Raw genomic sequence first — 27,143 nt, 5'->3', positions numbered from 1 at the left:
TAACTCCCCCAGAATAGATGTATGAGAGACACACTTTCTGATACCTTGATTAATATTTTGACTGTATATGGAGTTTAAGATTGAGAATAATTTATCATCCCAACTTTGAAGACATTGCTCCCAGTGTTTTATAACAGCTGGCATTGCTGATGATGCATCTAATGTGGTCTAATACTACTCCTTTTCTGTGTTTCCTCTACCTGATGTTTTGGGAGTTTACAATAATGGGTTTAAGTGTCAGTCTTTTTTCAGTCATTCTTCCTAGCTTTTTAGCTCTGGGAAAGAGGAGTGTAGAAAGCCTGTCATCTTGGTCATTCATTCATATATGGACTTGGAGGTCTCCTTCCTGTATTTGGTGCCCTTCCCACTCACATCTTATGCTGAGCCAGAGCCTGCCATCTCTCTGATGTTCTGTAGATGGTTTGCATCTTGATCCTTTGCTGCAGCCCCTGCCTACATAGTCTGAGCTGTAGAGTTCTTGCTCTACTGAATTCCCCATCTTCCAGAAATGTTTTGAAGTGCCATACCCACTGATGGTTGCCCCTACCGCTCATTCCTTTGGTTTAATCCTTTACTATCCCTTTTATGGTCAGTCTGCCGTCTTGAATCAGAGAACCTTCACTCCAAGCACTGAAAACATTTGGAATGGCTTGTATTTTTATATGCTTTGCAATCCTTTATTCTTTATCCTTACCCCTAGCCACAACCACCAAACTTTGCAAAGTGTAAAAACCTAATATATTAGCTATTTTAAAGTGACCTCAGATGTCAGGCTCGTTTGGCCATTCCAGTAAAGAGAAAAATGCAATTCACATCTTGACTCCAAAACTCTCTTTTCCAGCAGTTCACCGGTTTCAATATTCCCTTTCCCCTTTGCCCCCTCAAGCCTGACTCAGGGAGAGGTAGGAAAGTTCAGCAGTCTTTGAATTCTGTACTCTTCAGTATTCCTTGAAACTTTGTAACCTTCCTCTAGTTCAGGTCTTTGCTTCTCTTCCCAATACTAATATGTAGTTTTTCTTCTAAGGACTCTCTTGAGAGAGTGGCCAGTGCCCTGAAGGGATTTGAGGGAACCTGGCTTTCTCTGACCGACCCTGTGTTCCCTTTTCTCTTCCTTACAGGGAGAAGGGGACTGATATGTTCAGAGCCTCTGTCGTGATTCCCAGCAAGGACAAAGCTGCCTTCCTCCTCAGTTATGAAGAGCTCTTACAGAGGCGGCTGGGGAAGTATGAGCACGTTATCAGCGTGCGGCCCCAGCAGTTGGTGGGGAGGCTGATGGTGGAAGTGAACATTCTGGAGAGGTCCGGCGTCGAGTCCCTGGAGGTGCTACCCTTACAGCACAGCCGGCAGAAGGACAGTGGGAAAGGGGAAGGTGAGTGTGATCGCCGGGTCTCCTGTGCTAACTCAGAGCAGGGCGTGGGCTTCAGAGAAATCTATGACAGAGGGCACCCCTTCAACAAAGGCTCCGAAAGTTGGCAAGAATCTGAAAGATAGCAACACAACAAAGGCAGAGCCCTGTACAGTTTTGTTTTGTTTTTTTAAAGCTGTTTCTATCCGGAGATTTAAAGATGTTTAAATCATTTGACACAGTAATCTTACTTCTGGGCATCTAATCCAGGTGAAGCATCTAAAATATTGGGAATGTTATACACGCAGTTCTGTTTGGTAACATTTGTAGTAGCAAAAACATTCTGTCATCCTAAATATTCAGCCATACAAACGTGATTAGTAAAATAGGGTTATGACAACAATGCAGCGTGTGATGGGGAGGAAAAAGACACACTTGTACGCACTTTGTAATGTTAAATACGTTAAGTTTGTTAAATGTGAAGTTGACAAAAGACTAGAAAGTTCTATAAAATAATCCTTTTATTCTAGGGGGTGAGGGATTACAGGGTTATTTTTCTAAAAATCCATTTTTGAAACACTAAACATTTAACACTAACATACACATTTCAATGATGTATGAGACTGTTTCTAAAATTAAATAGTGAAAACTGTGTACTGTACATTTGATTGAGTGCAGGGACGTTTTGGTTCATTACCAGGACCACCGTGAGGTTTTTCTTAAATTCTGATTTTTAAAATCGCACTCTATTTGTTGAAATGATAATGATAAATTCAATACAATCTAGTCTTATTTACTATATTAATTTCAGCTGATAGTTTATATGAAATGTTCACAGGTGTTGGGCCTTACCCTAAGTAGACCAGTCAGGCTTCATGTCAAATCCGATAACGAGACAGATGTGTCAGAAAGTTGCACCAGGATTGGACTCTCTCGATTTCGGGTATCTGTATCTGAGTCTGGAGGATCCCAAGAAGGCTGCTTTGGCAGGAATATTTAGGAATGAGATTGAGAAGAGAGTAGAGACATGACTTGACAAGGGGGAAAGGAGAACATTGTTATTTAACATAATGTGAAAATAGGACCCAGGGCTGGTGTGCAGAAGAGTGAACCATGCGGAAGATGCTCTTTCCTCTCGCCAGCACACAGTTCTGTTCATTACTGTCCACGGGACAAGGAGTTTCATCTCAGAGACTGGAGTGTGTCTTGGTTCTGTGGGAAACTCAGGTCTTTTGTTATGTGGCCATTCCCAACACTGAGTTTGATACTCTCAATCTAGATTGCATTAAAAAATTAAAAATATTGTCAAGGTATCTGACTTTCAGAAATGGTGTGAGATATAATACACCATTCTTATGTCCTAGAGGCCCCCTGTGTGTGGTTAATGGATTTTAGTTCAGCTGTTAACTAGAACCCTGAAAAAAATTACCTAGGCCTTGGAAGACTCAGCTTGCACTGTAAAGCAGGGACAACTCTTTCATAGGGTCATTGGGAAGTGTGTGTGCGTGTGAAGTGCCCTGTCCAGAGTAAGGGCTTAATAACAAAGTATTATATTATTATTACCATTATTACCTTATATTGACTTTTTCTGTGCAAATCTTCTCTCCCCTAGTAGAGCATAAGTGATTGGGAAGGCAGTTCTGTGTCCGATTACTTTGTCTCCTTCCGGTATTTAACACAATGCCTTTTAAACAGTGGATAGCTAATTACGTGCTTGCAAATTAAGAAAGAGAAAGAAATACACACCCAAACTAATAATGAGGGATGTTTTAAAATTTCATTTCTTCCTAATCATAATCTCTAGGAAATTCTCCTATGTTTAGCCATGTGAAGGAGGGATATTTTCAGGAGGAAGAAGATTCTCTATGAGTTGCTGGAATCTCCGAGGGGGCAGGGCCGCTGTGGCCCATGTGTATGGGACGGGGCCTAGGGCTCAGCCACGTGTGGAGGCACTCAGCTGTGGGGGACTACGCAGGTGGTCCTGCTGCAGTAATGAAATGTGTGCGCTTTGCCTCATTTTCAGAACCACCTCAACTCTTCAGGGATGTGTATGAGTTGTGGTGTGTGTGTGTGTGTTATATTTGGAGGCCCTACAAATTAACGGTTGTTAGTCAAAAAGTTGCTTACTGTTTTTATTCTGGGCCTGTGAGAATCTCGGAGGAATTTTTCCAGACCATTGATCTCTTGGGATCTATTTATTTTTAAGAAAGTTGTTTTCCTAGCTTTTTGTACCAAAGCGGATATATAGCCTTCCAAAGCATACAGATTTCACAAGTATGTACCCAAGCCAGGTGCAGTGGACTGATTCCCTTTTGGCTGCTCATTCCTATCCTTCAGCACTCAGCTGTTACTGTCCCTGCAAAATGGCAGCCCCAGCATGGAGAGGCACAGGGTGTTGTGATTTTTGTCTGGACACTGTTGCGTGCTACCAAAAGAAATCCAGGGTAGAGATCAAACCAGAATCAGGCTTGCACCAGAACATGAGCTGTAATTGTGTGAATGTGGACCCATGCCAGTACATTCCTTTCCTAGATCTCCCTGCCACTAAGAGATCGGACTTCTGGAATTTCTCAAAGCAAATCTCTGACCACTGGACCCATTCACATCCTTAGGGATGCGCTTCTGGATTAGGACTACTGTGTGCTTGGTACTAGACTCAGCACTTGCTCTATTGTATCTCATTCAGTCTTTATAACAGCCTTCTTGGGTTGTACTCTTTGTCCCCATTGTATTTGTGAAGAAGCTAAGGTTTGCAGAGTTCAAGTAATAGGAACAAGGACTCATATTTAATTATTGTTAGAAACAGAATCTGAGCATAGAGCTAACTGACTCCAACTTCATGCCCTTACCCACTGAACTGAGTACATAGAAGATTGTAAAATCCTGAGGATGTGAGTTCACGTTCCTCATCTTTCCCTAGTTGTGTAAGAATGAAAAGAAAGGCTCAAAGCAATAGAACCTGTCTTTGATCAGTTTAGTCATCTGGTATATTGGGATCGGGCCCAGAGCCATTACACCATAAATTCATGGGCTCCATCTCAGTGTAAAACTACTTCCGTGAGATCTAATTTGGAAGCCAAAGTTTTATACTTACTGGATTACTAAAATATTTAACTCATGTACATGGTTCAAAATCTAAAAGATTATAAATTGGTTTCCAGTGAAACACAAGACTCTTTCTCTTATGCCCCCCACCCCCAGTTCCTCTCCCCCCTAAAATATTTTGGTGATTTATGAGCTCAGTGGGACAGAGTCTCTGAAACTAAGACTTTTCCTGGAACATCATGGGATGTGTGAGTCTCTGAAGGTGTATGCCAAGATAGATATTTCATGTATGTGGTTGGTTCAAGGCTGGTTATTTCACTTTCTCTGTTAAAATCTTGAACTTCCTAATGTTCCAGGGTGCCTAAATTACTGCCCTTTCCATGATTCCAAATTGCTTTTGGCAGAAAATTCTTATTTATGATAAGATCCCTGATAGCTGAGAATAAAATAGATGAGATAAAGTAAGAAATAAGGTGTCTTGCCTGTTTTATTCCCTTTTGCTTTAAATCAATGACACTCAAACCTGGCTATACCCTTTAGTCACCTGGAGAGGTTAAAAAAAAAGATACAGATGCCTGAGTCCCACCTCAAACACTTGAATGAGAATTTCTCAGGGTAAGGCTTAGGTAGCTGTATTTTTGGGTGTGATACTTTTATGAATTTATACAAGAAACCAAAAAATATATGAGTGCTTTTGACATGTTTATTTAGTTGTAAAGCTAAAGAATAATGCTTATTTTTCTACCACTAAATAGGTATGGTTCTATGACTTTCATAGAGTTTCCCCTTTATATTCTTTGCTTTTTAAAAAAGCAGTTTTACTGAGGTTTAATTTACATAGCATAAAATTTGCTCATTTTAAGTATATAATTCATTGATTTTTAGTAAATTTGCAGAGTTGTGCAACCATCTCCACAATCCAGTTTTAGAGCATTTCTATCACTCCAAAAGATCCTTGTATCTCTTTGCAGTCACTCCCTATTCCCACCCAGCCCCAGGCAGCCACTAATCCATGTGCTGTGTCTCTTCAGATAGCTGTATTTTTAAAAGCACCCCAGGTGATTCTGATGCTCTATAAATGTTGGGAACCTTTACTTTGAACTTACTAGCAGACTTTAGGGACATTAACTATGTCAAAATCTGAACCTACAGAAACACCTTTTAAAATAAGTAAGATTGTTCTTTTACTTTCACGGGACCCTCAGAATACTTTTGATCCTTATTAAAATGTATATCGTTCCTCTTTTCCACCAACATGTTTTTACTACTGGATACAGCCAACATAGGATTACTCACACAGTTGGTGGAAAATAACCTCTTCCTGTATGCAGCGTCTTCTGTTCATCAACATAGATGGAACTTGAAATGGAAAAGTACCAACAGGCCATCCCAGTGGGGTTGGTGCAATCTTTTTAGTATAGTCTTGAGCTCCTTAAACTAGGTATCCCATCTTCTCTTGGAAAAGATAAATATGATCATTCAGTGCGTTTTTGGGGTCAAAAGAGCTTCTCTCTTTTCCTTCATTCCCACTGTGACTTTCTGACCTCTCCTGCTCTTCCCCACTCTTCCCCACACCACAGTGAGAGCAGAGGCTCCTACCTTTTGAAGCCCAGCTTACTGTCCCGCCTTCATCCTGCCTGTTTCACACAGCTCCTTTGCCTAGCTCAGTGGGTCCCGAACATTGGTGCACATTAGTACCAACCAGGGAGCTTTTGGAGATCGATTAGCCATGCCAATTAAATTAGAATCATCAGGGATGGAAATCAGAGGATTGCCTTCTTGTTTTCAAGTGTTATTTGGCTTCATTCCTACCTCTTTGTTCCCTAAAACTCTAGTCCTGGGCTGCTGACTCTGTTTCCAAGCTTCCCAGCTGGAGTTCCTGAGTAAATCTCAACTCCTCATCTTTGTCAAAACCAATGGACTCATGTGAAGTCACCCTAATCTGACAATAAAAGGAAATTTTAGTTTCAGGAGCTAGAAGACCATCTTCATTTTCTCCCAGTGTATGGTTCATCTTTGATGCGGGCCCATACTCAAGAACACAGAAGAAAGCTAGAGTATCAGTTTGTGCTCTTAAAATACGTTCTAAAAAGACAACCTACAGAATGGGGAAAATATTTGCAAATCATATGTCTAAGCATCTGGTGTCCAGAATATATAAAGAATTCTTACAACTCAACCAAAAAAAGATAAACAACCCAATTAAGATATGGGCAGAAGACTTAAAAAAAAAAAAAAAAAAGGATGCAACTAGGTTTTCAACACTCTCCTGGTTTAAGTTGGTTAATTTTTCCAGATCTTGGGCATAGCTCTTATTTTGTTGTGAAGGGGGGATTAGGAGGCAGAATATGGTTCCAGAAGACTGGTTACAAATACATAGATCTCCTTTTCCTGGGTTGCCAGATAAAATATAGGATGCTCAGTTAAATTTGAATTTCAGATAGACAGTTATATCCATGCAATCTCTGGGACATACTTACAGTAAAAAAAAAATCTCTTCTTGTTTATCTGAAATTCAGATTTAACTGGGCATCCTGTGTTTTTATTTGCTAAATCTGGCAGCTCTGCTCTATTAAGGGACTGCATTGTGACTGATGGTTCACCCCTGGTTCCAACTCCCTGCTGCTCTGTATTCTTCCCCCAGATTCAGTCTCCACTCTACAGCTGGAAGGGAATGGCCCTGTTTGGCCTCTGTACATTTGCCAGGAAATAATAATCTGGTTGTTATGTGAGGGTTTCCAGCATTGTTCAGTGCAGAAATTATTCAGGTATGAATCATTTGGCTCCAGAGTTGGTTTTGTTTTGTTTTGTTTTTAATGCTGATATGAGAACCATGTTATCTTGTTTGTTCTGCCATGGGCTGTAGTTCAGTCAGGGCCAGCTGTGAGCAGGATGGCTCTGAGAGACCCAGGAGGGTGGTCTTCTCTCTTGAACTTGACATTGGTGAGCAACCTACTCTTCTCGAGGAGACCACACTCTATCTATTCCTTTTTCCTGCTGTCTGTTTGGTGTATGAGGTGGAATGTTGTCTGGGCATGTGGCACTGTCCACCATAGCTGTGGCTGAAGCCAGAGATGTGTCCATGGCACGTGACATGGGTTACTGAGAGCATCTGCCATGCCCACCAAAACACTCTCAAGATGGATTCTCTTGAAAGGCTCCCCTCTTCATCTGCCCAACTATGTGCCAATATGTTGAGTCACCTCCATGTTAAGTGTTCAACAAGCTTGTCTTGAGTTCTCACCACATTCCTGGCAGGTGTGCTAGATGCCTGGAACCTCAATGTGTCTAAGACATTGTCACTGTCCTTGAAGAATTTATAGTCAGCAATTCTTAAAAATTAAAAAAGTTTTTAATTATGGTAAAAAACACACAATGTTAAATTAACCATCTAAACCAGTTCTAAGTACAGTTGAACAGTGTTGAGTTTATTTACTTTGTTGTGCAACCAATCTCCAGAACTTTTTCATCCTCCCAGACTGAAACTCTGTATCCATTTAACAACAGCTCCCTGTTGCCCACCCCCCCTCCAGCCCCACCCCCAGCCCCTGGCAACTACCAATTCCCTTTCTGTCTCTGTGAGTCTGACTACTCTAGGTACCTCATGTAAGTAGAACCACACAGTATTTGTCTTTCTGTGACTGGCTTATTTCACTTAGTGTAATGCCCTCCGGGGTCAGCCATACTGTGGCATAGAGCAGGATTTCCTTCCTTTCCATGGCTGAAAAATAGTCCATTGTATGCATAGACCACGTTTTGTTGAAGAACACTTGGGTTGTTCCCACTCTTTGCTACTGTGAATAGTGCTGCTTATATAAACATGGTGTATATGATCTTTGAGATCCTGCTTTTAATTTTATTGAGCATATACCCCAAAGTGGAATTACTGGATCATCTGGTAGTTCTATTTTTAATTTTGGGGGGAGCCTCCATACTGTCTTCTGTAGTGCTGTGCCATTTTACAATCCCACTCACAGTGCACAAGGGTTCCGGTTTTCCCACATCCTCTCCGACACTAGTTATGTTCTGTCTTTTTGATAGCAGTCATCCTGGTGGATGTGTAGAGTTGGCAGTTTTGAATAATAACAAAAGAAAACCTGGCAGGTTGAATCTGTGAAATGCCATGAAGGTTTTCCCAGTGATTGGGCTATGTTCCACCTTCGTGCAGGAGGGCAATGTAGAGGCATTTAACAGAAATCTCTCGATCTTAGAGTCCTCTGCTTCTCTGGCACCGTTTTTGGTAGTCTTCCATTTGTTTTAGTTTCAGATGCTTAGAGCAGCTAGTATTTAAGGTCTTCCATGGACACAAAATGGTATCATGAAGTGATATAACACATGATTTTAGGGGGTAGCTGTGGATAGAATATGTGAGAGTTGACTTGGTTCATGTGTAGTTTCTCAGGGAAAGTCAGTCACATAGGGAAAACTGAAGCTCAGGAATGTATGATTTTAGGAAGAAAAAGCATTGAGTAACTAGTGAAGAAGGCAAATTTTCTAAGAAATTTGGGCAAGTGCCACTTAATTATAAAGTGATAGAGTTGAATTGGAACTCTTTCAGCTATCAATTTGCATTAGTATTTTATGCTACATGTTGCCATCATGTCTATATGATGCTATTTTCCAAAAGGATTTAAAATACCTATTATCAACCTAGGGGACAAAAAGGGTTCCCATAAGAAAAAACGATACTATGGGGCTTATGAAGGTATTTAACCAAATTCCTTCTCATCTTTATTGCCCAACTTTACCGCTTTTTCCCCTGAGACCTCGCCAATATATATTTTTCATTGAAGTGTGATTCACACACATTATATTAGTTTCAACATGATGATTCTATATTTGTATACGTTGCAAAAGGATCACCGCACTAAATCTAGTTAACATCCATCACCACACAGTTATGGAAATTTTTTTCTTGTGATGAGAACTTTTAAGACTTACTCTCTCTCTCTTTTTTTAAAGATTTTATTTATTTATTTGAGAGAGAGAGCGAAAGAGCACACAAGCAGGGGGAGCAGCAGAGGGAGAAGTGAACTCCCCCACTGAGTGTGGAGCCCCACATGGGACTCGATCCCAGAACCCTGGGATCATGACCTGAGCCGAAGGCAGATGCTTAACTGACTGAGCCTCCCAGGAGCCCTAATATTTACTTTCTTAGCATCTGTCACATGTACAATTCAGCATTATTAACTGTAGTCACCATGCTGTACATTGCTTCCTCATCACTTTTTCTTTTAATACTCTGCCAATGTGCTTGAATTTTTTCTGTATTGCTACCATCAAAGGGTAGTTGCCCAGTTATTTGCAATACTTTTGACTGCTCTATATTGAAGTAATCTCTCCACTGGGGTCCAGGTGAGCAGGTTACATAAACAAACATAGACAATTTAGCCCCTTTTCCAAGGGAAATGAGCAGGCAGTGTTTGTTTGGAAATCCTTTTTGTAAAAGCACCAGGTGTTGGCCGCTTTCCTCTGACAATCAGCAAACCCAGGGTCCACAGGAAGGAAGCAGGAAACCCCTCTGTCAGTTGACCCCAAAGGGCATAGCTTCCAGCTGATATCCTTGACTGTGGTTCTTTGCTCCTAAATCTTTTCACCTTTAGACACGTTACATAGCAATTGACTTCCTTTTGTCCCCATGTGGTTGTCTAGGAGGAGAATGTTTATTTGTGAATAACATCCACATTCCAGGACAAAACTAAAGACATACGTGTTCTCTAAAATATATGAAGTGCTTTGTCATTACAAGACAGAATCAGTGGGAAGAATATTTAATAGAATTTGTATACTTGCTTCTTAACCTTATGTAGACTCCTTGGAGAGTCTAGGGAAAGCTACGGGCCCTCTGTCCAGAAAAAATACACACATGTATACTTTTATGCAAAATTCTGTATATAATTTCAGGGGCCTCTTGGGAAGCTACCCACTCCATTATACTTCATAAAGATTGTTATCTCTATAAATATTCTTGAACTCCCTGTTATGAATGTTTATTATGATTTATCTTTTTTCCTCCAAATAATGATTATTTTGTTTTTACTAAGCTCTCAGTTGTATGGAGACACCTATTATGGCAAAAATGTGAACTGTATGTTATCAAAGAGTATTTTTTTTTTCCTCATGAGTTGCCTTTCATCCTATACAAAGAGTATAAGAAGCTACTTCAGAAGGGGCAGAGGCTGGGGGCTAATGTGTATTGAGCACCTACTATGTGCCAGGCACCATGCTTGGTGCCTTACATATGTGATCTCATTTAACTCCGACGGCGATTCTATGATGTGGATTTACTTCAGGTGAATGGATGTGGAACTGAGGCTCAGAGATATTAAGTCAGTCATTTTGAGTGTGTCAAAACTTAGACCCCACTTTCTTTGGTATTATGCAGCTTCTAAAATAACATGTATCTTCTTGTTCAAAAAGACTGGGCTCTAGACAGGAAGAGCGCATCCTGGGGATGCTGGTGACCTGAGGAGCGGGGAAGAGTGGGTGGAGAAGGAGTGGTTAGCGAACCTTCCCGAGGACGCGCTTGATTCCGTGGTGGGCCATAGAAGGTCATCTTGCACAAGAGCACAGACGCTTGCATCGAAACGGGAAGATGACATGAGGAGACTTGGCTTTCTCCAATCCAGAGCAATCACGGCACTGCACTCCTTCCCCTTACAAAGTGGGCACTGAGGAGAGAAAGCCAAGAGCAGGAAGAGACGTGTGGGCTCTCATTAGAAAAGTAGGTCAGAGTCTCACTCTTTTGGTCTGCTCCCCTCTTCCCTTGCACTCTTCATTATGTTACGAGCACATGTGACTGTGGAGGGCCTGCAAATCAAGTTCATTGTGCTCATGAGCTGTTTTGTGGCCATCAGCAAGACGAGCCACGATTCACACAAGGAAAAGCTAAACAGTATTATTCTGGTTTGAGATGTTGGTCAGTAACTCTGGGGCAGCCTAGATTAACGTCGTTGATGAAAAGGTTTTTTCCTTCTCTGGTAAAAAGATGATTTTATTTTCTAGAGTTATTGCTCTGGAATTTTTCCCAGCAAATTTTTTTGGTTTTTTTTGGTAGTTAATGGAAAATTCACTGGGTCACATTGACTGTCTGATACTTAATGGGTGGAAGTCAGCCCCAGCAGTTAGGCTTCTTGGTATTTAACCAAAGTGGGAATCAACCCACTCTTTGGGCATAGAAAATAAGCCCATTTAGAGGAATCTCATGAATTTTCATCATGAACTAGCAAACATCAGAGGTCAATAGGAAACCAAAATAATAATACGCTATCTTTCTCATGGCTTATATCAAAGACCCCAGTCAAATGAATTATGAAGAGAGAAATTATACTTTTTAATCCTCAGTGCTTTCACTCAACCATGAATGGTATTAATTCAGGGGAGTTGTAAAGAGCATTTCAATGAGAGAGATTTGAAACAAGGAAGAGCAGGTACATGCTGATAGTATAAAGAGGGTCGAATCTAACGTAGAATTTTAAAGTTGGAGATAATCTAGTGCCGCCTAATTACATACACCAAGGGCACGTGACCATTGTCTCTGCAAGAACCAGACTCACCCGCAAGCCTTAATCAAATACGGCTTTCTGGGTCCCCCCTCCAGAGTTTCGGATTCAGAGTTTCTGGGTGGGCCCAAGAATTTGTGTTTCTAGCAAGTACGCAGGTGATGCCGCTGCTGCTGGTCCCAGACCACGTCACGAGAGGCGCTCGGCACCATCCCCGCCGGTGGGTTTGTTTGAACACTTCCAGTGAGATGGGCTGTGACTGCTGCCTCTGCCCTCAGGGGACATCTTTCCTAGAGCTTTTTGAGGCTGCACAAAGAGTGCTTCCCAGTAACCCTACCCCGGTCCTAATTCTGCCAGCTGGAATTACTCTGAATACACCTAATCCCCATATAAATGCCTACACAACAGACTTATCCTAAGGAAAAGAGCAGATAGCTCTGTTTGGCAAATAACGTTGATCTGTTCCATTCTAGGGAATGCCTGTTCATTCTGTTCTGCCATCCAACTCCCAACGAGTTCCGATTTTCAAAAAATTGGGGTACACGTAGAATAAAGTGTATAAATCTCATGTGTACAGCTTGATGAATTTTCACATGTGTATACAGCCAGACAGCTACTTCCAGGTCAAGACTTAGAGTATTTTCACCACCCCCAAAGGACTCCCGCACCCTTTCCCAGTAGGTACTCACCCCCCAAAGGTGGCTACCGTTCTTCACCATCATTCTGCGTCCCGTGGACAAAGTCATGCTTGCTCTTTTTTTTTTTTTTTTTAAAGATTTTATTTATTTATTTGACAGAGAGATACAGCGAGAAAGGGACACAAGCAGGGGTAGGGTCAGAGGGAGAAGCAGGCTTCCCTGCCAAGCAGGGAGCCCGATGCGGGGCTCGATCCCAGGACCCTGGGACCATGACCTGAGCTGAAGGCAGACGCTTAACGACTGAGCCACCCAGGTGCCCCAAGTCGTGCTTGCTCTTGAGCTGTATGTAAATGGAAGTCTAGAGAGTATTCTTTTCTGTATCTATGTTCAAAATGACTACAAGATGCTGCATAGACAGCAGTAGTTCTTTCCTTTTTGCTGCATGTACTATCCCAAGTTTCATCTGTTGAATTGTCTTACATTTAATTCCCTGGCCCTTTTCCTACTTTGTATATTGTTAAGGTTTATAATAACATTAGCTGGTGTGAATCAGAATGGCCCAAGTACAGTCGTTCCCCCTTACTCGTGGTTTTGTGTCCCTCAGTCACCGTTTTCCCCGGTCACCCACGGTCCTGGAAGCAGATGGTCCTCGTTCTGACCTGTGGTCGGAAGGCAGTAGGAGCTTCATGCTGTGTCACAGCACCTACGTTCCTCACCTCGCTTCATTCAGCACGTAGGCACTTTATCCTCTCACGTCATCCTAAGAAGGATGATATTTTGAGAAAGAGACCACATACACATAAGTCCTGTTGCAGTATGTTCTAATAATTGTATTTTATTTTTTTATTTTTTATTTTTTATTTTTAAAGATTTTATTTATTTATTTGCGAGAGAGAGAATGAGGGACAGAGAGCACGAGAGGGAGGAGGGCCAGAGGGAGAAGCAGACTCCCCGCTGAGCAGGGAGCCCGATGCGGGACTTGATCCCGGGACTCCAGGATCATGACCTGAGCCGAAGGCAGTCGCTTAACCGACTGAGCCACCCAGGCGCCCCTAATAATTGTATTTTATTATTAGCTGTTATTGTTAATCACTTACTGTGCCTAACTTATAAATTAAACTTTGAATACATATGTATGTATTCAAAAAAGCATTGTATATACAGGGATAAGGGTGGGGATAAGGAGGGACTACGGTCCATGACATCACTTGATCTTTTCAATAGTGTGAGTTTGGTAGACCATTAACCCATTTTGCAGATGAGGTAACCAAAGCTCAGTAACTTGACCAAAGTCTCACAGGTAAAGAGAGGTTGAGCCAGTATCGAATGCAGGTCCTTCTGTCTCATTCATGATTCCGAGTTCTCAGCTGTGTTATCATGCCTCTCACTCTGTACTTTACCAGTAATCACCACATGAGAGACTGACTTGGAAGAACATGCAGGTTCCTTCTCTTTCAAAAACGTTTCCATTTTCAGCCTTTCTTCCTTTCGTCTCTGTAGTGGTTCTCAGGTGTCGTCACCCATGCTGGTGAGCTGGAGGCCGGCACTTGTCAACGTGCCATTGAGATTTTCCCAGCTCCTTCTTCAGATGGGCAGATCTGTTGGAAGCATGTTATCTTTCATACAACTGTCTTCAATAAGAAGAAAATCTCCTAATTGCTGGCTTTCTGGTCGCTCCTGAAACCTCTGCCCTCAATGGGTGCAAATAATAGAAGAATCAGTTCTGCCCTGTGGTTCCTGTTAAGGTTACACCTAAATTGTCTCTGAAAAATAATTGTCTGTTCTGTTGAAGGAAATGTTTAAACTTCCTTTGATTTTAATGTCTAATAAACCCTTAGCAAGAGGAAGTTTATTCTTACGTACAAATTACCATGGGCAAATTATGCCTTGTTTCCTATTTTATTTTGCTAATTAGGGATGGAAGATTGCTGATCAGCTCACTCTATGCATGGCATCAACTTGATTAGATTTAAAAAAATGATCAGATGCTTTGCAGCAGTTTTAAGCCTGGCTTTGATTCAGTATCTGGATAAAGTCTCCACATATACTGATATTTATGTATCCTCCATTTTATTTTTATATTCCTCTTGGCACATGCAGAGCTAAAAAATTTGAATTTCTGTTGTTAAGTATATAGACTTGGTGATGTTTGGATTTATAAAGGTGTGTAGTCTGCAAAGTAATTCCCTGTTGGTCGGGAAGTTCAGGAGTAAAAAACGGGCTGTGCTGTACTTAATCTTTCATCCCACTAATTTTTCTTAAATCATATAAAATCCATTTATGGGTTTTTTTTTCTGTAAGTCTAATTTATATTTGAAGATTTATGCTAGGGGAAACTTCGGGAGTTATTTTTGTTTTTGTTTTTTGTTTTTAAAGAGCCATAAACTTTCTGGACAAACAGTATGTTAGGGCAACCAAATGATTGGTGGGGGAAGGTGTTTCTTCTGGAAGACTTCCATATAGAAGGAGTGATAGAATTAGACCCCACCCTTTTATAACTCTAATGGAATAGGGGATCCAGACAGACATTGACAGTGTCTGGTAAAACTATGTAGTGAAAGATCGATGAGGAGCTTTATAATGGGTGATCAGATTGACAATATGGGAGCCCACCATCTTTCTCACTACAGCTGAGAGCAGACAGGTAGATACTGTGTGCTTCTGATGTGAAAAAATGGTAAGCACTCAGCCTCACCTCATCACCGGTGAAGTGTTCTTGTCAGTGGTACTGACCTGCGTCTAAGCAAGCCTCTAACTTTCCTACCAGAACACAGGGAAGCAGAGAAGATGGATCTGGGGTTCTCAACATCGACTGCACAGTAGACTCACATTGGGGATTTTTAAATTTCTGATACCCAGGTTATGCCCCAGACCAATTAAATGAGCTCTTGGCCTGGATATCGGTATTTTTTTCTAGTTCCCCCAGATGTTACAGCACAAACCAAGGATGGAAACCAGGGGAATCGAGGCGCAAGTTAAAAGATAAGACAAAACAATCATGAAAATGTGAGAATGTGAGAAATTCCACAGGACAAATAACCAGGGTTTTACAACACGTTTATGTAGCATTAGAAGAAACACTTGTAAATTAAAAGAGATTTAAGAAACATAAACCTGATGTGGTGTGTGGTCTTTTTTTGATCCAGATTCGAAGGAATCAGCCATATCAAGACACATTTTAAAGAATCAGGAGAATTTCAATACAGACTGGGTATATTCGGGATAATATGACATTGAGCATTGGTTTTGTAATTTGTGATGATGGTTTTGTGGTTATGTGGAAAAAAGTCCTTATAGTTAGAGATATATACTGAAGTATCTACAGATGAAATATGATGTCTGGGATTTGTTTTAAAATACTCTAGCAAGAGATGGTGAGGGGATTCATAAAAACAGATACGAAAGATTGATAAGAGGTTGATAATTGTTAAAGTTGGGTGAAACGTACATGGGGGTTCATTTTACTATTCTCTCTACTTTTGTGTGTTTAAAAAATTCACATAAAAGATGAAAAAGAAGGCATAAAGGTGAAATCTCTAACATCTCTTGCACTGTGATGGATTATCAGTATGAAGTCTGTGAAATTCATATGGAATATAAACCTGCAATAAAATAAAGTCTAGCCCTCTGTGTCCATGCAAAACAGCCCTGCTTCTTTTCCAAAAAAAAATTGATATGTGCAGTTATGAATTATGTTTATATCTTGTTTGCAGATAATTCTGGGCTGCCTCCTTCTACTGTTATCAACCAAAATGACACTTTCGCCAAAATCACTTTTAAGCCTAGTGTGGTCCAACAAGCCAGGATTGCTCAGAATGGCATTTTGGGAGATTTCATCATTAGATATGATGTCAACAGGGAACAGAGCATTGGGGACATCCAGGTAATGGGCTCATTGTTGCCATTTTGTGTTAGTTGCTTGATACTTTTAGTTAGAACGAGGATTCCAGTTCTTATCTAAGGGAGGGAGAACTTTCTGGTTCTTAGAAATTTGTTTTAACCTAAAATATGTCTCCAAGGGGACTAGGGTGTTCCCTTCCTATTTCCTGCTTCAGTAATCTGGAGAGCAAATGAAATCTGTAATGTAATTTTCCCTGCGGTGTTTTAGATGAAGTTAGAATTTTAGTTCATCTTCAATTTTAATTAAGAGAGCCTGGTCCATGGCTCATTTCCCTTTAGGTTTTATGGCTCCAGAGACAGGGTGGGAATATTAAGATGCATTAGCATGCATCCAGAATGTAGACAACTTTGACATCTCAACTTGTAAAAACCACATATTAGGAAGCAGGAATTCCAAGTGGCAAGGGCCATAGGGGGTGGATAATTAAAATTGAATTAGTCAACATAGGCGGTAAGTTTTAAAGGGATGATTTTATCTTTATAAAATCTGTTTCATGTGTTTCATTCATTGTAGAAGTTATATAGACTCTCCATTTTAGGTAGTTTTCCTGCCTATTCCAGGCACATTTTTACTTTCTCTTCCTCCACCAGGTTCTAGATGGCTATTTTGTGCACTACTTTGCCCCCAAAGACCTCCCTCCTTTGCCCAAGAACGTGGTATTTGTGCTCGACAGCAGTGCCTCCATGGTAGGAACCAAGCTCCGGCAGGTGAGTGAGGCCAACTGCCAATTTTATTCTTTCTCACTTTTGCCTGGAACCTTGATACACTCTGTGAATAAAGTTCAGTTGATGCCAAATGTCTGCTTTACCAGCCAGCTATTCCTGCCTACACAGGACCTTTCTGAACTGATGATCCAATTCAGCCATTGACATAAACTATCATTTAGGATGGTGTTTAAAAAAAAAAGAGAGAGAGAGAGAGCAGAGGGGCATGTATAGAGACACTTTGAAAAAAAGGGGGCTGGAAAACTAGATAATGTGAGACAGGAATACGCTGAGAGGGACACTCAACAGCACTATTGTTGATGGAATAATTCTGTGTGGTAATCATGTCCTTTCAGAGCAATGGAATAGAGTCGTTGGCAGCCCTGTTGGCCTACCCTTAGAACAAAGAACTTCCATCTCAATAATTCAGGAGTGAAATTCTTATAGCATTTAGGATAAATGTTAAAATTCTAGGGATAGGAGGGACATTAAGGGACATGTAGTCTATGCTGAAATATTAAACTATATTGAAAATATAAGTATTAAAAATTTTTTAAAAAGCCACTGGAAAGGGCTATTCCTTATCTTACTCTGGTATCATAAAATATCACAAATTTGCTTTTATAATATAGTTTCAACTCACATAACAGAAAACAAAAAAAGCTACTGGCTGCCAGGCCAAATTATAATTCTACATTCATCAAACACTTAGTTCTCTTAGTTTTTCTGTCTTAACTCATTATCTATTTTTATCAATTAATAATAAATATGTGGTTTAATAGTACCTCATACCTCAAAAGAACCCTCTACCCTACCTCCTTCCACCCCTATATCCCATTCCACATGTAGTTGAACCTGATCTTAGCTGATAAACTCTTGTAAATATTTTCTCTCAGTTACTACTTTGTAAGTTCTTTCCTTGGCTGTTTATATTTAAAAAATCATGTAGAATCTGTTGATTTTTCTCTTCATGGCATCTTATTTTTCTCCAACCCAAAATAGTAAAAAATACATTCTATGCAAAAATAGGGTTTAACTCTTTTCTTTCAGAAGATTGCCAGATATAATTTCTAACTGGTATAGGAGCAAGATAACTTCGCCCTGTCAGCCAGTTCCGTGTAGTTCTTCCACATCACATCCTTGTACAGAATTCAACCTGCTAACTTCTCCACTTTGATTGCTTTTCCTTCCTTTTGCATCTCTGACCTTCCATCTGGGATTACTTTTCTTTTGCCTGAAGAATACTCATCAGGGTCTTCTTAAATGTGGGTCTGCCAGTAAAGAATTCTCTTAGTTTTTGCTTGTCTGAAAATCATTTATTTCATTCTCATTCTTGATGGATATTTTTATTGGGAATGGAATTCTGCGTTGATAGTGATTTTCTTTCCATTGAAGATAGATCCCATTGTCTCCGGGCTTCCATTGTTACTGTTGATAAGTCAGTAATCATATTAACTGTTGTTCCTCTAAACGTAATCTTTTATTGTTGACTGTTTTTAAGATTTTCCTCTTTATCTTAAATTTTCTGTACTTATAATATGATGATTTCAGAGGTGGATTTATTTCCTTTTATTTTTTCTGCCTGAGGTTGCTAGGACTTCATGAATTTGTGGATTCATGGGAACATCCTCAGCCATTATTTTTGAAATCCCATTGGCTCACTTCTTCTGGGATTCCAGTGTTAGAAAAGTATCCTGTTTCCCTTGCTCTCTTCTATTTATTCCTACTTTTGCCTTTCCATACTTCATTCCAAACCTATCTTACAGTTCACAGATTCTCTTTTCAGGTATGTCCAGTCTGCTCTCAAACTCATCCATTGGGTTATTTCAGTTATTGCATTTTTTAATTCTAGAATTTCCATTTGGTTCTTCTCAAATTTGTTCTGTCACTTTTTAGAATGTTTAGTTATTTCACAAAGTTTTTAATAACATTTTTTATTTTCTCGAGCATCATAAACATAGTTATTTTAAAGTCCATATCTGATCATTCCAAACTTGAGCCCCTTGGGAGCTGTTTTTATTATTTTTCTTCTCTCCTTGTGTGACTGGTCATTTATGATTGCATGATGAACATTATATTCAAACATTTGTTTTTAGAAATAGTTGAAGGCTTAGGATGATGATCTTTTCTGCTAGAGAAAGTTAGGGATGTTTTTGTCAGGTACCTGGAGGATTATAATTTGGGATCATTTTTTTTAAAGATTTCTTTACTTATTTTAGAGAGTTCGTGCAAGTGGGGAGAGGGGGCAGAGCCCGCATGAGTGCAGAGCCTGATGCAGGGCTTGATCCAACAACCCTGAGATTATGACCTGAGCTGAAATCAAGAATTGGCCACTTAACCAACTGAGCCACCCAGGCGTCTCAATCTGGGATCATTTTAGTCCATTTTCAGGGCTTGGGATTTTTCTGGGCAGCCCAGATGGCTCAAAGCTGGATTGCAGTCCTTTCAAGACTGGTTTATTTCTGTATAGCACAAAATGTAGAGGTTTACCAGAGCACCCATCCCTGGTGGGCTCTGGACTTCAACTTTTGACCCCCTAAGCTACTAAAGTGATGCTCAGCTTCTCAGATACTTCTTTGGCCTTGACAAACATCCTTTAGATAAAAGTGATCCCAAATGCTGAGACTGCCTCTTTAAATTTTCATCTTTCCCAGCAGCTTGAGTGACTCATATCTTCAGCCGTCTGAGTCACATCAGGCTTTAACCTCAAACCCAATCTGTTCTAGTGCCCAGGATCTTCCACTTCCAGTGGGAGAACAATCAAGAATCTTCTTACTAAACTCCCAGAAAGGTAAATCCTGCCCCAAATTGTTCAGAGAAAACCAGTGAACTAAATCAGGATCTCTTAGACTCACCATTAATGATAAAATAAAATCAGGCACTTCTTAAAAATATAGCATGGAACATTTTCACCACGGGAGGCATCATGCTAAAGGTATTACATGAATTATTGGATAAAAGAATATTTAATCTTTGTAACAATTTGGCTGTCATCCCCATTTTAATGATGGGGAAACCGAGGCTTTACACTGGTGGATAACTCAGCTAGTCAGTGGCAGGGCTGGCTCCAAAGCCCGGTCTGACTCTGAGGCCCATGAATCAAACCACAATGGCGCAGCATCTTGGTGCAGGTTAGCGGTGTGATGGGACAGTGCTCTCTTGTACAATGGTAGAAGATGCCCGCAGATCCAAGGTGAGTGCAGTTTGACATTTCAAGAGCCAGTGAAGACAGATGCATTTCGGGAGGGATTTCCATGCACTGTGCAAGAGCAGTGTAACGGTAGACGTCACTCCAGTTGCTATTCTCCCCTCCTCCCTCATTCCTGAATATTAAAATTCCATTACTTGCTGGGCACTGAAAGTCTGGCATGCAGTCTGCTGGCTTCTAAGCGACAGCATGGCCTCTTTCCAGGAGAACCACCCTGGACCAGCCAAACACATGTCAGAAGCCTCAAGGCAGTTTCTAAAGCCCGTTGCTGCCTTGGAGTGTTTGGAAAACTGCTGATTGTTGTAGCAGCTCTCAGCTCCTCCAAGGCCACAGCACTGAGTGAAAAGCTTGGTTGACGGTGGAACCTTATACACAATGTCATGCCCACTGGTGAAGAGGAAGATGGCTCCAAGCACAGGGCTTTCGCGGTGTGTCAACAGGCTTGGCAACATCAGACATTTGTCACAAGTCCCCTCGGCTCCTGTGAAGAATCATTCACTGTCACACGGGGTGGTGGGGGGTGGTTCTTGGCTCCCCTCATCGTTGATGGGTCCGAACTACTTCACTTTGCTCATCACAGTGAAGGGCACAGAGTTGGTATTTAATAATTCGAACAACTGACTTATAAAGAATTGTAAGATTTTTTTAACCTTAAAATGTATTCTCCCTAAAGGGTACGTCAGTACCTGGGCACTTTCTGGTTCTGGTCCTAATCCCAGTGGGAATGAGAGCCTGGAAGCCAGGACTCAACCGGCTTAGGAACAGCGACAGAGCCTCCCGCAGGTTGCTGGTGCATGACTTCGCTTTGCTTTCTATCCCGCAAGCCTCTGTTGGCGAATCTGCTGCGAGAGAGGCCTCATGCTAGGTCAGGCAAGATTTCTGCCTCCCGATTTCAGCTTATAAAACCTCTCAGTGGGAGGAGGGGCTGAGAAGAGCCACAGAAGATGTGATCAGCGTAGCCCTTTCTTTCCTGATTACTTTCAGGTGTAAAGCCCTGGCACTAGCAAATACACGTCCTTGGGAACAGAAGGAGAATATATGTCTGTGAAATACGTTATTCCTTGACCAAGGTTTACATGTTCTTCTCTTCCCTTTCCCTAATCTATGTAACTAGATCTACTTTCGCTTTCGTATTAAGGAACTTGGTTGAGGGACTCTCTCTGGCAACCAAGCAGAGGCTAATGGATCGTTTACCAGATGCTTTTCATGCTACAACTTTCTACAGACTCATTCCCATCATCTGTGCCATTCTGGGCTAATCCTAGATTCCCAGGAGCTTTTGGAAGTTTGTCTTCCTTTCTCCATTGAATTTAGTCATCAGTTTTGGAGGGTAGAGAACAAGCATGATGTTTCTTATCTGTAATTGCCAGATTAAAGTGAGGGGAAACATGAACGTTGCTTGTGCTCATTCATTGGCTTACTTCATGCTCTAGGTCATCAGTTTCATCTTCATGTCCAAAATTCAGCTTCCAAGAGGCATTTGGGCATTTTATGTGCAATCCTATAGGCAAATAGCCTGTCTGTAAGCTGCATAGATTTGGGAAGCATCTTGTTTTTGGTCATTAGCGTACATATTCCCAGTGCCCAGCACTGGGCCTGACACTTAGTAGGTAATGATTTTTCCTGAAATACATACCAGCGCATAAACATTAAATGCGGCGCACACTTTTGAGTCAGAGTACGTACCATGGAGTGGCCAGTATGTACCAAGCACTTGAAACATTTTACATACATTTTTTCATTGAATCTTTCAGTAATCCAGTGAAATAGACATTGTTATCCCCTTCTTATAAACGAGAAGGTGAGGGGCAGGGAGGTGACATCGCTATGCTAAATACAGAACGCCTTAAGTAGGGAAGTTCAGCATCAAGCGCAGTCTCCCCCAGCTCTTCCCTATACCATTCTTCACTGTACCATTAGACATAGACCCTAACATCAGACCACCTCTCAAGAGGACAGGCTCTACCTGTCCTCAGGGCCAAGTGATGTGATGGGGGTGAGTGCACACAGATGTCAGTTGCCCTGAGAGGCTAAGAGGCTTCAACCAGCAGCTGGTGTCATGAATCAGCTGCTCTGATGCATAGAATTAACTATTAGAGATTTATTATTTAACTTTAAGCACACTGTGGGCATGGACAGGGATGCAGACATCTTTCCTTTCATGATTTGGGTTGGACAGGCTGAGTGCCGGCCTGGAGACAGCGGGGGTGGGGAGAGAAGGACAACGTTGGTGACTATGAGGCCCGTGTGGCCATGACCTTCATTCCAGCTGTCTTCTTCAAGAACGTGTGGATCTGCCACAGTTTGAAAGGGAAGATGTTGGAAAAACATTAGGTTGTCAAGAAAGTAGCTTTCATGTGATGGGGATCAAAGGAAGGGCAGCCTGAGCGTCAGTGAGCGGCCAGGAAGACTGCCAGACAAGGCCAGCGAGCCCAGAGGGCATCAGGCGAGTAGTGACCTGGTTAGAGGAGACAGCTACCTGAACAAGTGAAGGAGCTCAGGAAAGGAGGATGCAGGAAGGCCGAATGAGATCGTGTCTCGGAAATTTGGAGGGTCTCAGAGATAGGCACTATATGGCTCTTGAATGAATAAAAATGGATGGTGGAAGGTTTGGGTTCTCCTGCTTACCCTTTCAGGCTATAGGCCTTGTTGTAAACATCTGAAAGCATGGCTTCAGCTAATAATAAGAATGTCTAGCTTCCCCCGTCCGGTTTTCTAGAACAAGGGTCATCAAACTTTTTCAGTGGCGACAGATAGTGAATATCTTCAGCTTTGCAGACTACATGGTCTCTGTCCTGCTCAGGTGCGCTGCCTAGCACAGAGACAGACACAGGCAGCCACAGGCCATCTGCACAGAAGAAACAACGGGCAGCAGGCTGGATTTGGCCCGCAGGCCATCGTTTGCTGACCCCTGGTCCGCAGGGATGACTAATGGGCAGGGCTAGAGATAATTCCAGTTGGTACTATTTATTCTCGTCTACCGAGCTGCTCTTGTCCAAACATGGCCACCAGCAGATGCGTGGGTCAGAAATACATTGCAAAACAGAGATCTGGGGCTTCGGGCAGGGGACAGAAGGCAGTGGGGAAAATGTGTTTTTGACTCTGACTCAGAATATGAGGAAATAATTGATAGACAGAGGGCACAGTATTCTTTCCCCTAGGTCACAACTGAAAATTTGGATTTTTTATTTCAGAAAGATTCGCCCCTCCACAAAGATGATATCATTTTAAATAGGTTGGAGGTACCCATTTAAAAAACTTTTTGTTGAGGCAGTTAAGATTTACCCAAACGAGGCCACATTTAAAAAGTTCTGAGGCTCTCTGAATGAAGGCGCTGTGTAGCTCCCATACAAAGAAAAAGTGAACAAGCTAGAGCTCTGAGTTGTCCCCCACGATCCGTTCAGGGGGTAGTCCTCCTAGTCAGCATCTGATGGCACAGTCCTGGTGTCACCAAAAAGCCTAGCTTCTCCTTTCTGGCGTCCTAATTTTGTACTCAAGTCTCTCAGATCAGCAGACTTTCTCTGTAAAGGGCTGGGGAGGGCCCAAAAGGAAACTTGCTACAAGTAACAAGGAGATAAATTGCACAAGATAACACATGTGGGAGTCGTAACAGGGATCGCCCGCCCCCGGCTGGTGGAATGCCTCAGCACTGCCCCTGCCCCATAGTGCGGCAGCCCCCTTCCCTCCTGCAGGACTCCCGACTCGGCCTCCCAATCCCATCTTGGCTTTGGCTGCACACTCCAGATTCTCAAGGAATGAGACAAATATTGATTATATGCCATGGGAGAGGTATTGGCAGAGGGGATACAAAGATAAATATGACAGAACGTTTTCTCTTGAGGCACCCGGGGGAGAAGCGAAGTCATGCGACGGTTGTATGCAGAGCGCTCCCTGTGGTAGAGATGTGTGTATGGTCTGGTCATGGCACAGAGCGGGCGCGCCCATCAGTCCTTTGTAGGAGTGGAGAAGGGGATTGTGGACTTCTCAGAGCAAGGGTAGTGGAGTCTTTTTTTTTTTTTTTTTTTAAAACCTGTTTTTTTTTTTTTTTTAAGATTTTATTTATTTATCTGACAGAGAGAGAGACAGCGAGAGCAGGAACACAAGCAGGGAGAGTGGGAGAGGGAGAAGCAGGCTTCCTGCCGAGCAGGGAGCCCGATGTGGGACTCGATCCCAGGACCCTGGGATCATGACCTGAGCCGAAGGCAGACGCTTAACAACTGAGCCACCCAGGCGCCCCAAGGGTAGTGGAGTCTTAAAGGTCTTTTAGAAGTTAGTCAAGTTGGTGGGGTGGGAACGGATAGAGGAGCCAAACAGAGGGGGATGGATAGCATGTGCAAAGCATGGAAGCAAGAGAAAACGTGTGTACCAGAGAAGGCTACTTAAGTCACTCTAATTAAGGACCTCAGAAAAAAGAAAATGAAAACAGAGGGGGAGGCAAACCATTAAGACACTCCTAGCTGTAGAAACAAACTGAGGGTTGCTGTAGGTGGGGTGATGGGCATGAAGGAGGGCACGTGATGGAATGAGCACTGGGTGTTCTATGCAACTGATGAATCACTGACCTCTACCTCTGAAACTAATGATATACTATATGTTGATTAAATTGAATTTAAATTTAAAAAAAAATTTTTAAAAGGACCTTAGACTTTTGCTGGAGAAAAGAAATATGCAACAATCACATGTTCATCAAACCAACATGTCACATAGACAGTGGAAAGAATTTTAGGGACAATAAAGAGCTTGAAGTAGTCAACAAAAGATTAATGACAGAGGTGACATAGAAACTAGTCCTTAGGGCGCCTGGGTGGCTCAGTTGGTTAAGCGACTGCCTTCAGCTCAGGTCATGATCCTGGAGTCCCGGGATCGAGTCCTGCATCGGGCTCCCTGCTCAGCGGGGAGTCTGCTTCTCCGAGCTCTGACCCTCCCCCCTCTCATGCTCTCTCTCTCTATCTCATTCTCTCTCTCAAATAAATAAATAAAATCTTAAAAAAAAAAAAAAAAGAAACTAGTCCTTAAAGATGCAACACAGTTTTCTTTTTTTTTTTTAAGATTTTATTTATTTATTTGAGAGAGAGAGAGAGAGTGCATGAGTGGGGGGGAGGGGTAGAGGGAGAGGGAGCAGGAGACTCCCTGCTGAGCAGGGACTTGATCCCAGGACCCCAGGATCATGACCTGAGCCAAAGGCAGACGCTTAACCAACTGAGCCATCCGGGCGCCCCTAGGACACAGTTTTCTTGACAGGAAAGGAGGGAGTGAATTCTTGGCTGAGGAAAAACATGAAAAAAGTCATGAAGCAAGACTGAATATGCCATTGCGGAAAGTGGGGCTTAGAGCCTGAGACCCTTGCATAAAGCTGGTTCCTTTGAAGGACAGCCCTGTTGGTGGAACAGTGGGCAGAGGAAAACTCCTCTAGCTCTCCAGAATGAGTCCCCTTCTGCAAATAAGGATAAGTGTTACCAAACTCAGAAGAAAAAGTAACCAACCCCCAAGAATGAAATTCACCTGGTTTTAGAATCTCTTCCCTCCTGCAACCAGAATCTCACTTTCCAGTCTCACAGTGTTAAGAGTATGGGAAGATGGAAGAGACACAGGGATGTCATCGCTCTCCCTGCCTGGTGGGGGATGACTCCCCTTCCTGTAAATAATTTCTTGTGGATACCATGTAGGTGTGCTGATATGCCGTGTTTACTTGCTAACTGTTCCACTGTTTGATATCTAGCATGGCTTTTTCTCAGCCTCCCCAATCTTTCTGTTATGTTCTCAATGTTTGTCAAGGCACATCCCCGGAGATTTATAGCAAGGGCATAAGGTGGACCCACGCCAGGGAAATGGGAATCATGAGAACTCACATGTAGGAGAAAGTTGAATGAGTCAAAGGGCAGTCAAAGAGTCAGACGCCAAAAAAAAATCTGTAGAATGAAACAGGCAGGGCTCCAGAATCCAAACATGCAGTTGGGCAATATAAACTTAACAATTTAGACCAGGCACGGGGGGACTGAGGATTCAATCATGTCAATCAGTAAGTGTGTCAGAACATGGATGAAGGACACCAGTTACAAAGGAGACGTGTAAACGTAGGTGAGAATCTCTTGGTCAGCATCCTCTTATTTACTTCCTGTCAGAGCAGAAAGCCACACCTGCGGATGGCCACGGGGAGCCTACAGATAGAAGTGGTAGGGCTGCATCCTTGGCCAGGGTGAGAAATGTGGGATCAACACTGACAGTAAATCCTGAGGAGTATTAACCTGACCTATGAAGAGAAGTGAAAAAATAATCTGTTTTGAGTCTTGAGTTATTTACACATAAAGCATGAAAAATGGATGTGCTTAATCTCTAAAAAATCAAAGATGTTAATGTTATTGGCAGAGAGCCTTTTAGAAAAATGTACAACGACATTATTAGGCAAATGTTTCATACATTTGTCAAAAAAAAGTCCAAACATTAGGTAATGAATCTTTTTTTTTTTTAATTTTTTTATTGTTATGTTAATCCCCATACATTACATCATTAGTTTTAGATATAGTGTTCCATGATTCATTGTTTGTGCATAACACCCAGTGCTCCATGCAGAACGTGCCCTCCTCAATACCCATCACCAGGCTAACCCATCCTCCCACCCCCCTCCCCTCTAGAACCCTCAGTTTGTTTTTCAGAGTCCATCGTCTCTCATGGTTCTTCTCCCCCTCCGATTTCCCCCCCTTCATTCTTCCCCTCCTGCTACATTCTTCTTCTTCTTTTTTTCTTTCTTAACATATATTGCATTATTTGTTTCAGAGGTACAGATCTGAGATTCAACAGTC

At 41.9% G+C, this 27,143-nt stretch overlaps 1 protein-coding gene across 1 annotated transcript in view; it reads left to right on the top strand.

The window, feature by feature from the left end:
- Nucleotides 1-27,143, top strand: part of ITIH5 (inter-alpha-trypsin inhibitor heavy chain 5) — a 79,128-nt gene that overhangs the window by 32,260 nt on the left and 19,725 nt on the right. Inside the window, exons 5-7 of the mRNA XM_032425881.1 lie at nt 1,119-1,369; nt 16,244-16,413; nt 17,022-17,138. Of these exons, the coding sequence (XP_032281772.1) occupies nt 1,119-1,369; nt 16,244-16,413; nt 17,022-17,138 (538 nt within the window). The remainder of the gene's footprint in view (nt 1-1,118; nt 1,370-16,243; nt 16,414-17,021; nt 17,139-27,143) is intronic.

The sequence above is a fragment of the Phoca vitulina genome, unplaced genomic scaffold (assembly GCF_004348235.1).
Source record: "Phoca vitulina isolate PV1807 unplaced genomic scaffold, GSC_HSeal_1.0 scaffold33, whole genome shotgun sequence".
Lineage (NCBI taxonomy): Eukaryota > Metazoa > Chordata > Mammalia > Carnivora > Phocidae > Phoca > Phoca vitulina.
Note: the sequence above shows the minus strand (reverse complement) of the source record. Positions and strands in the feature narration are given on the sequence as shown.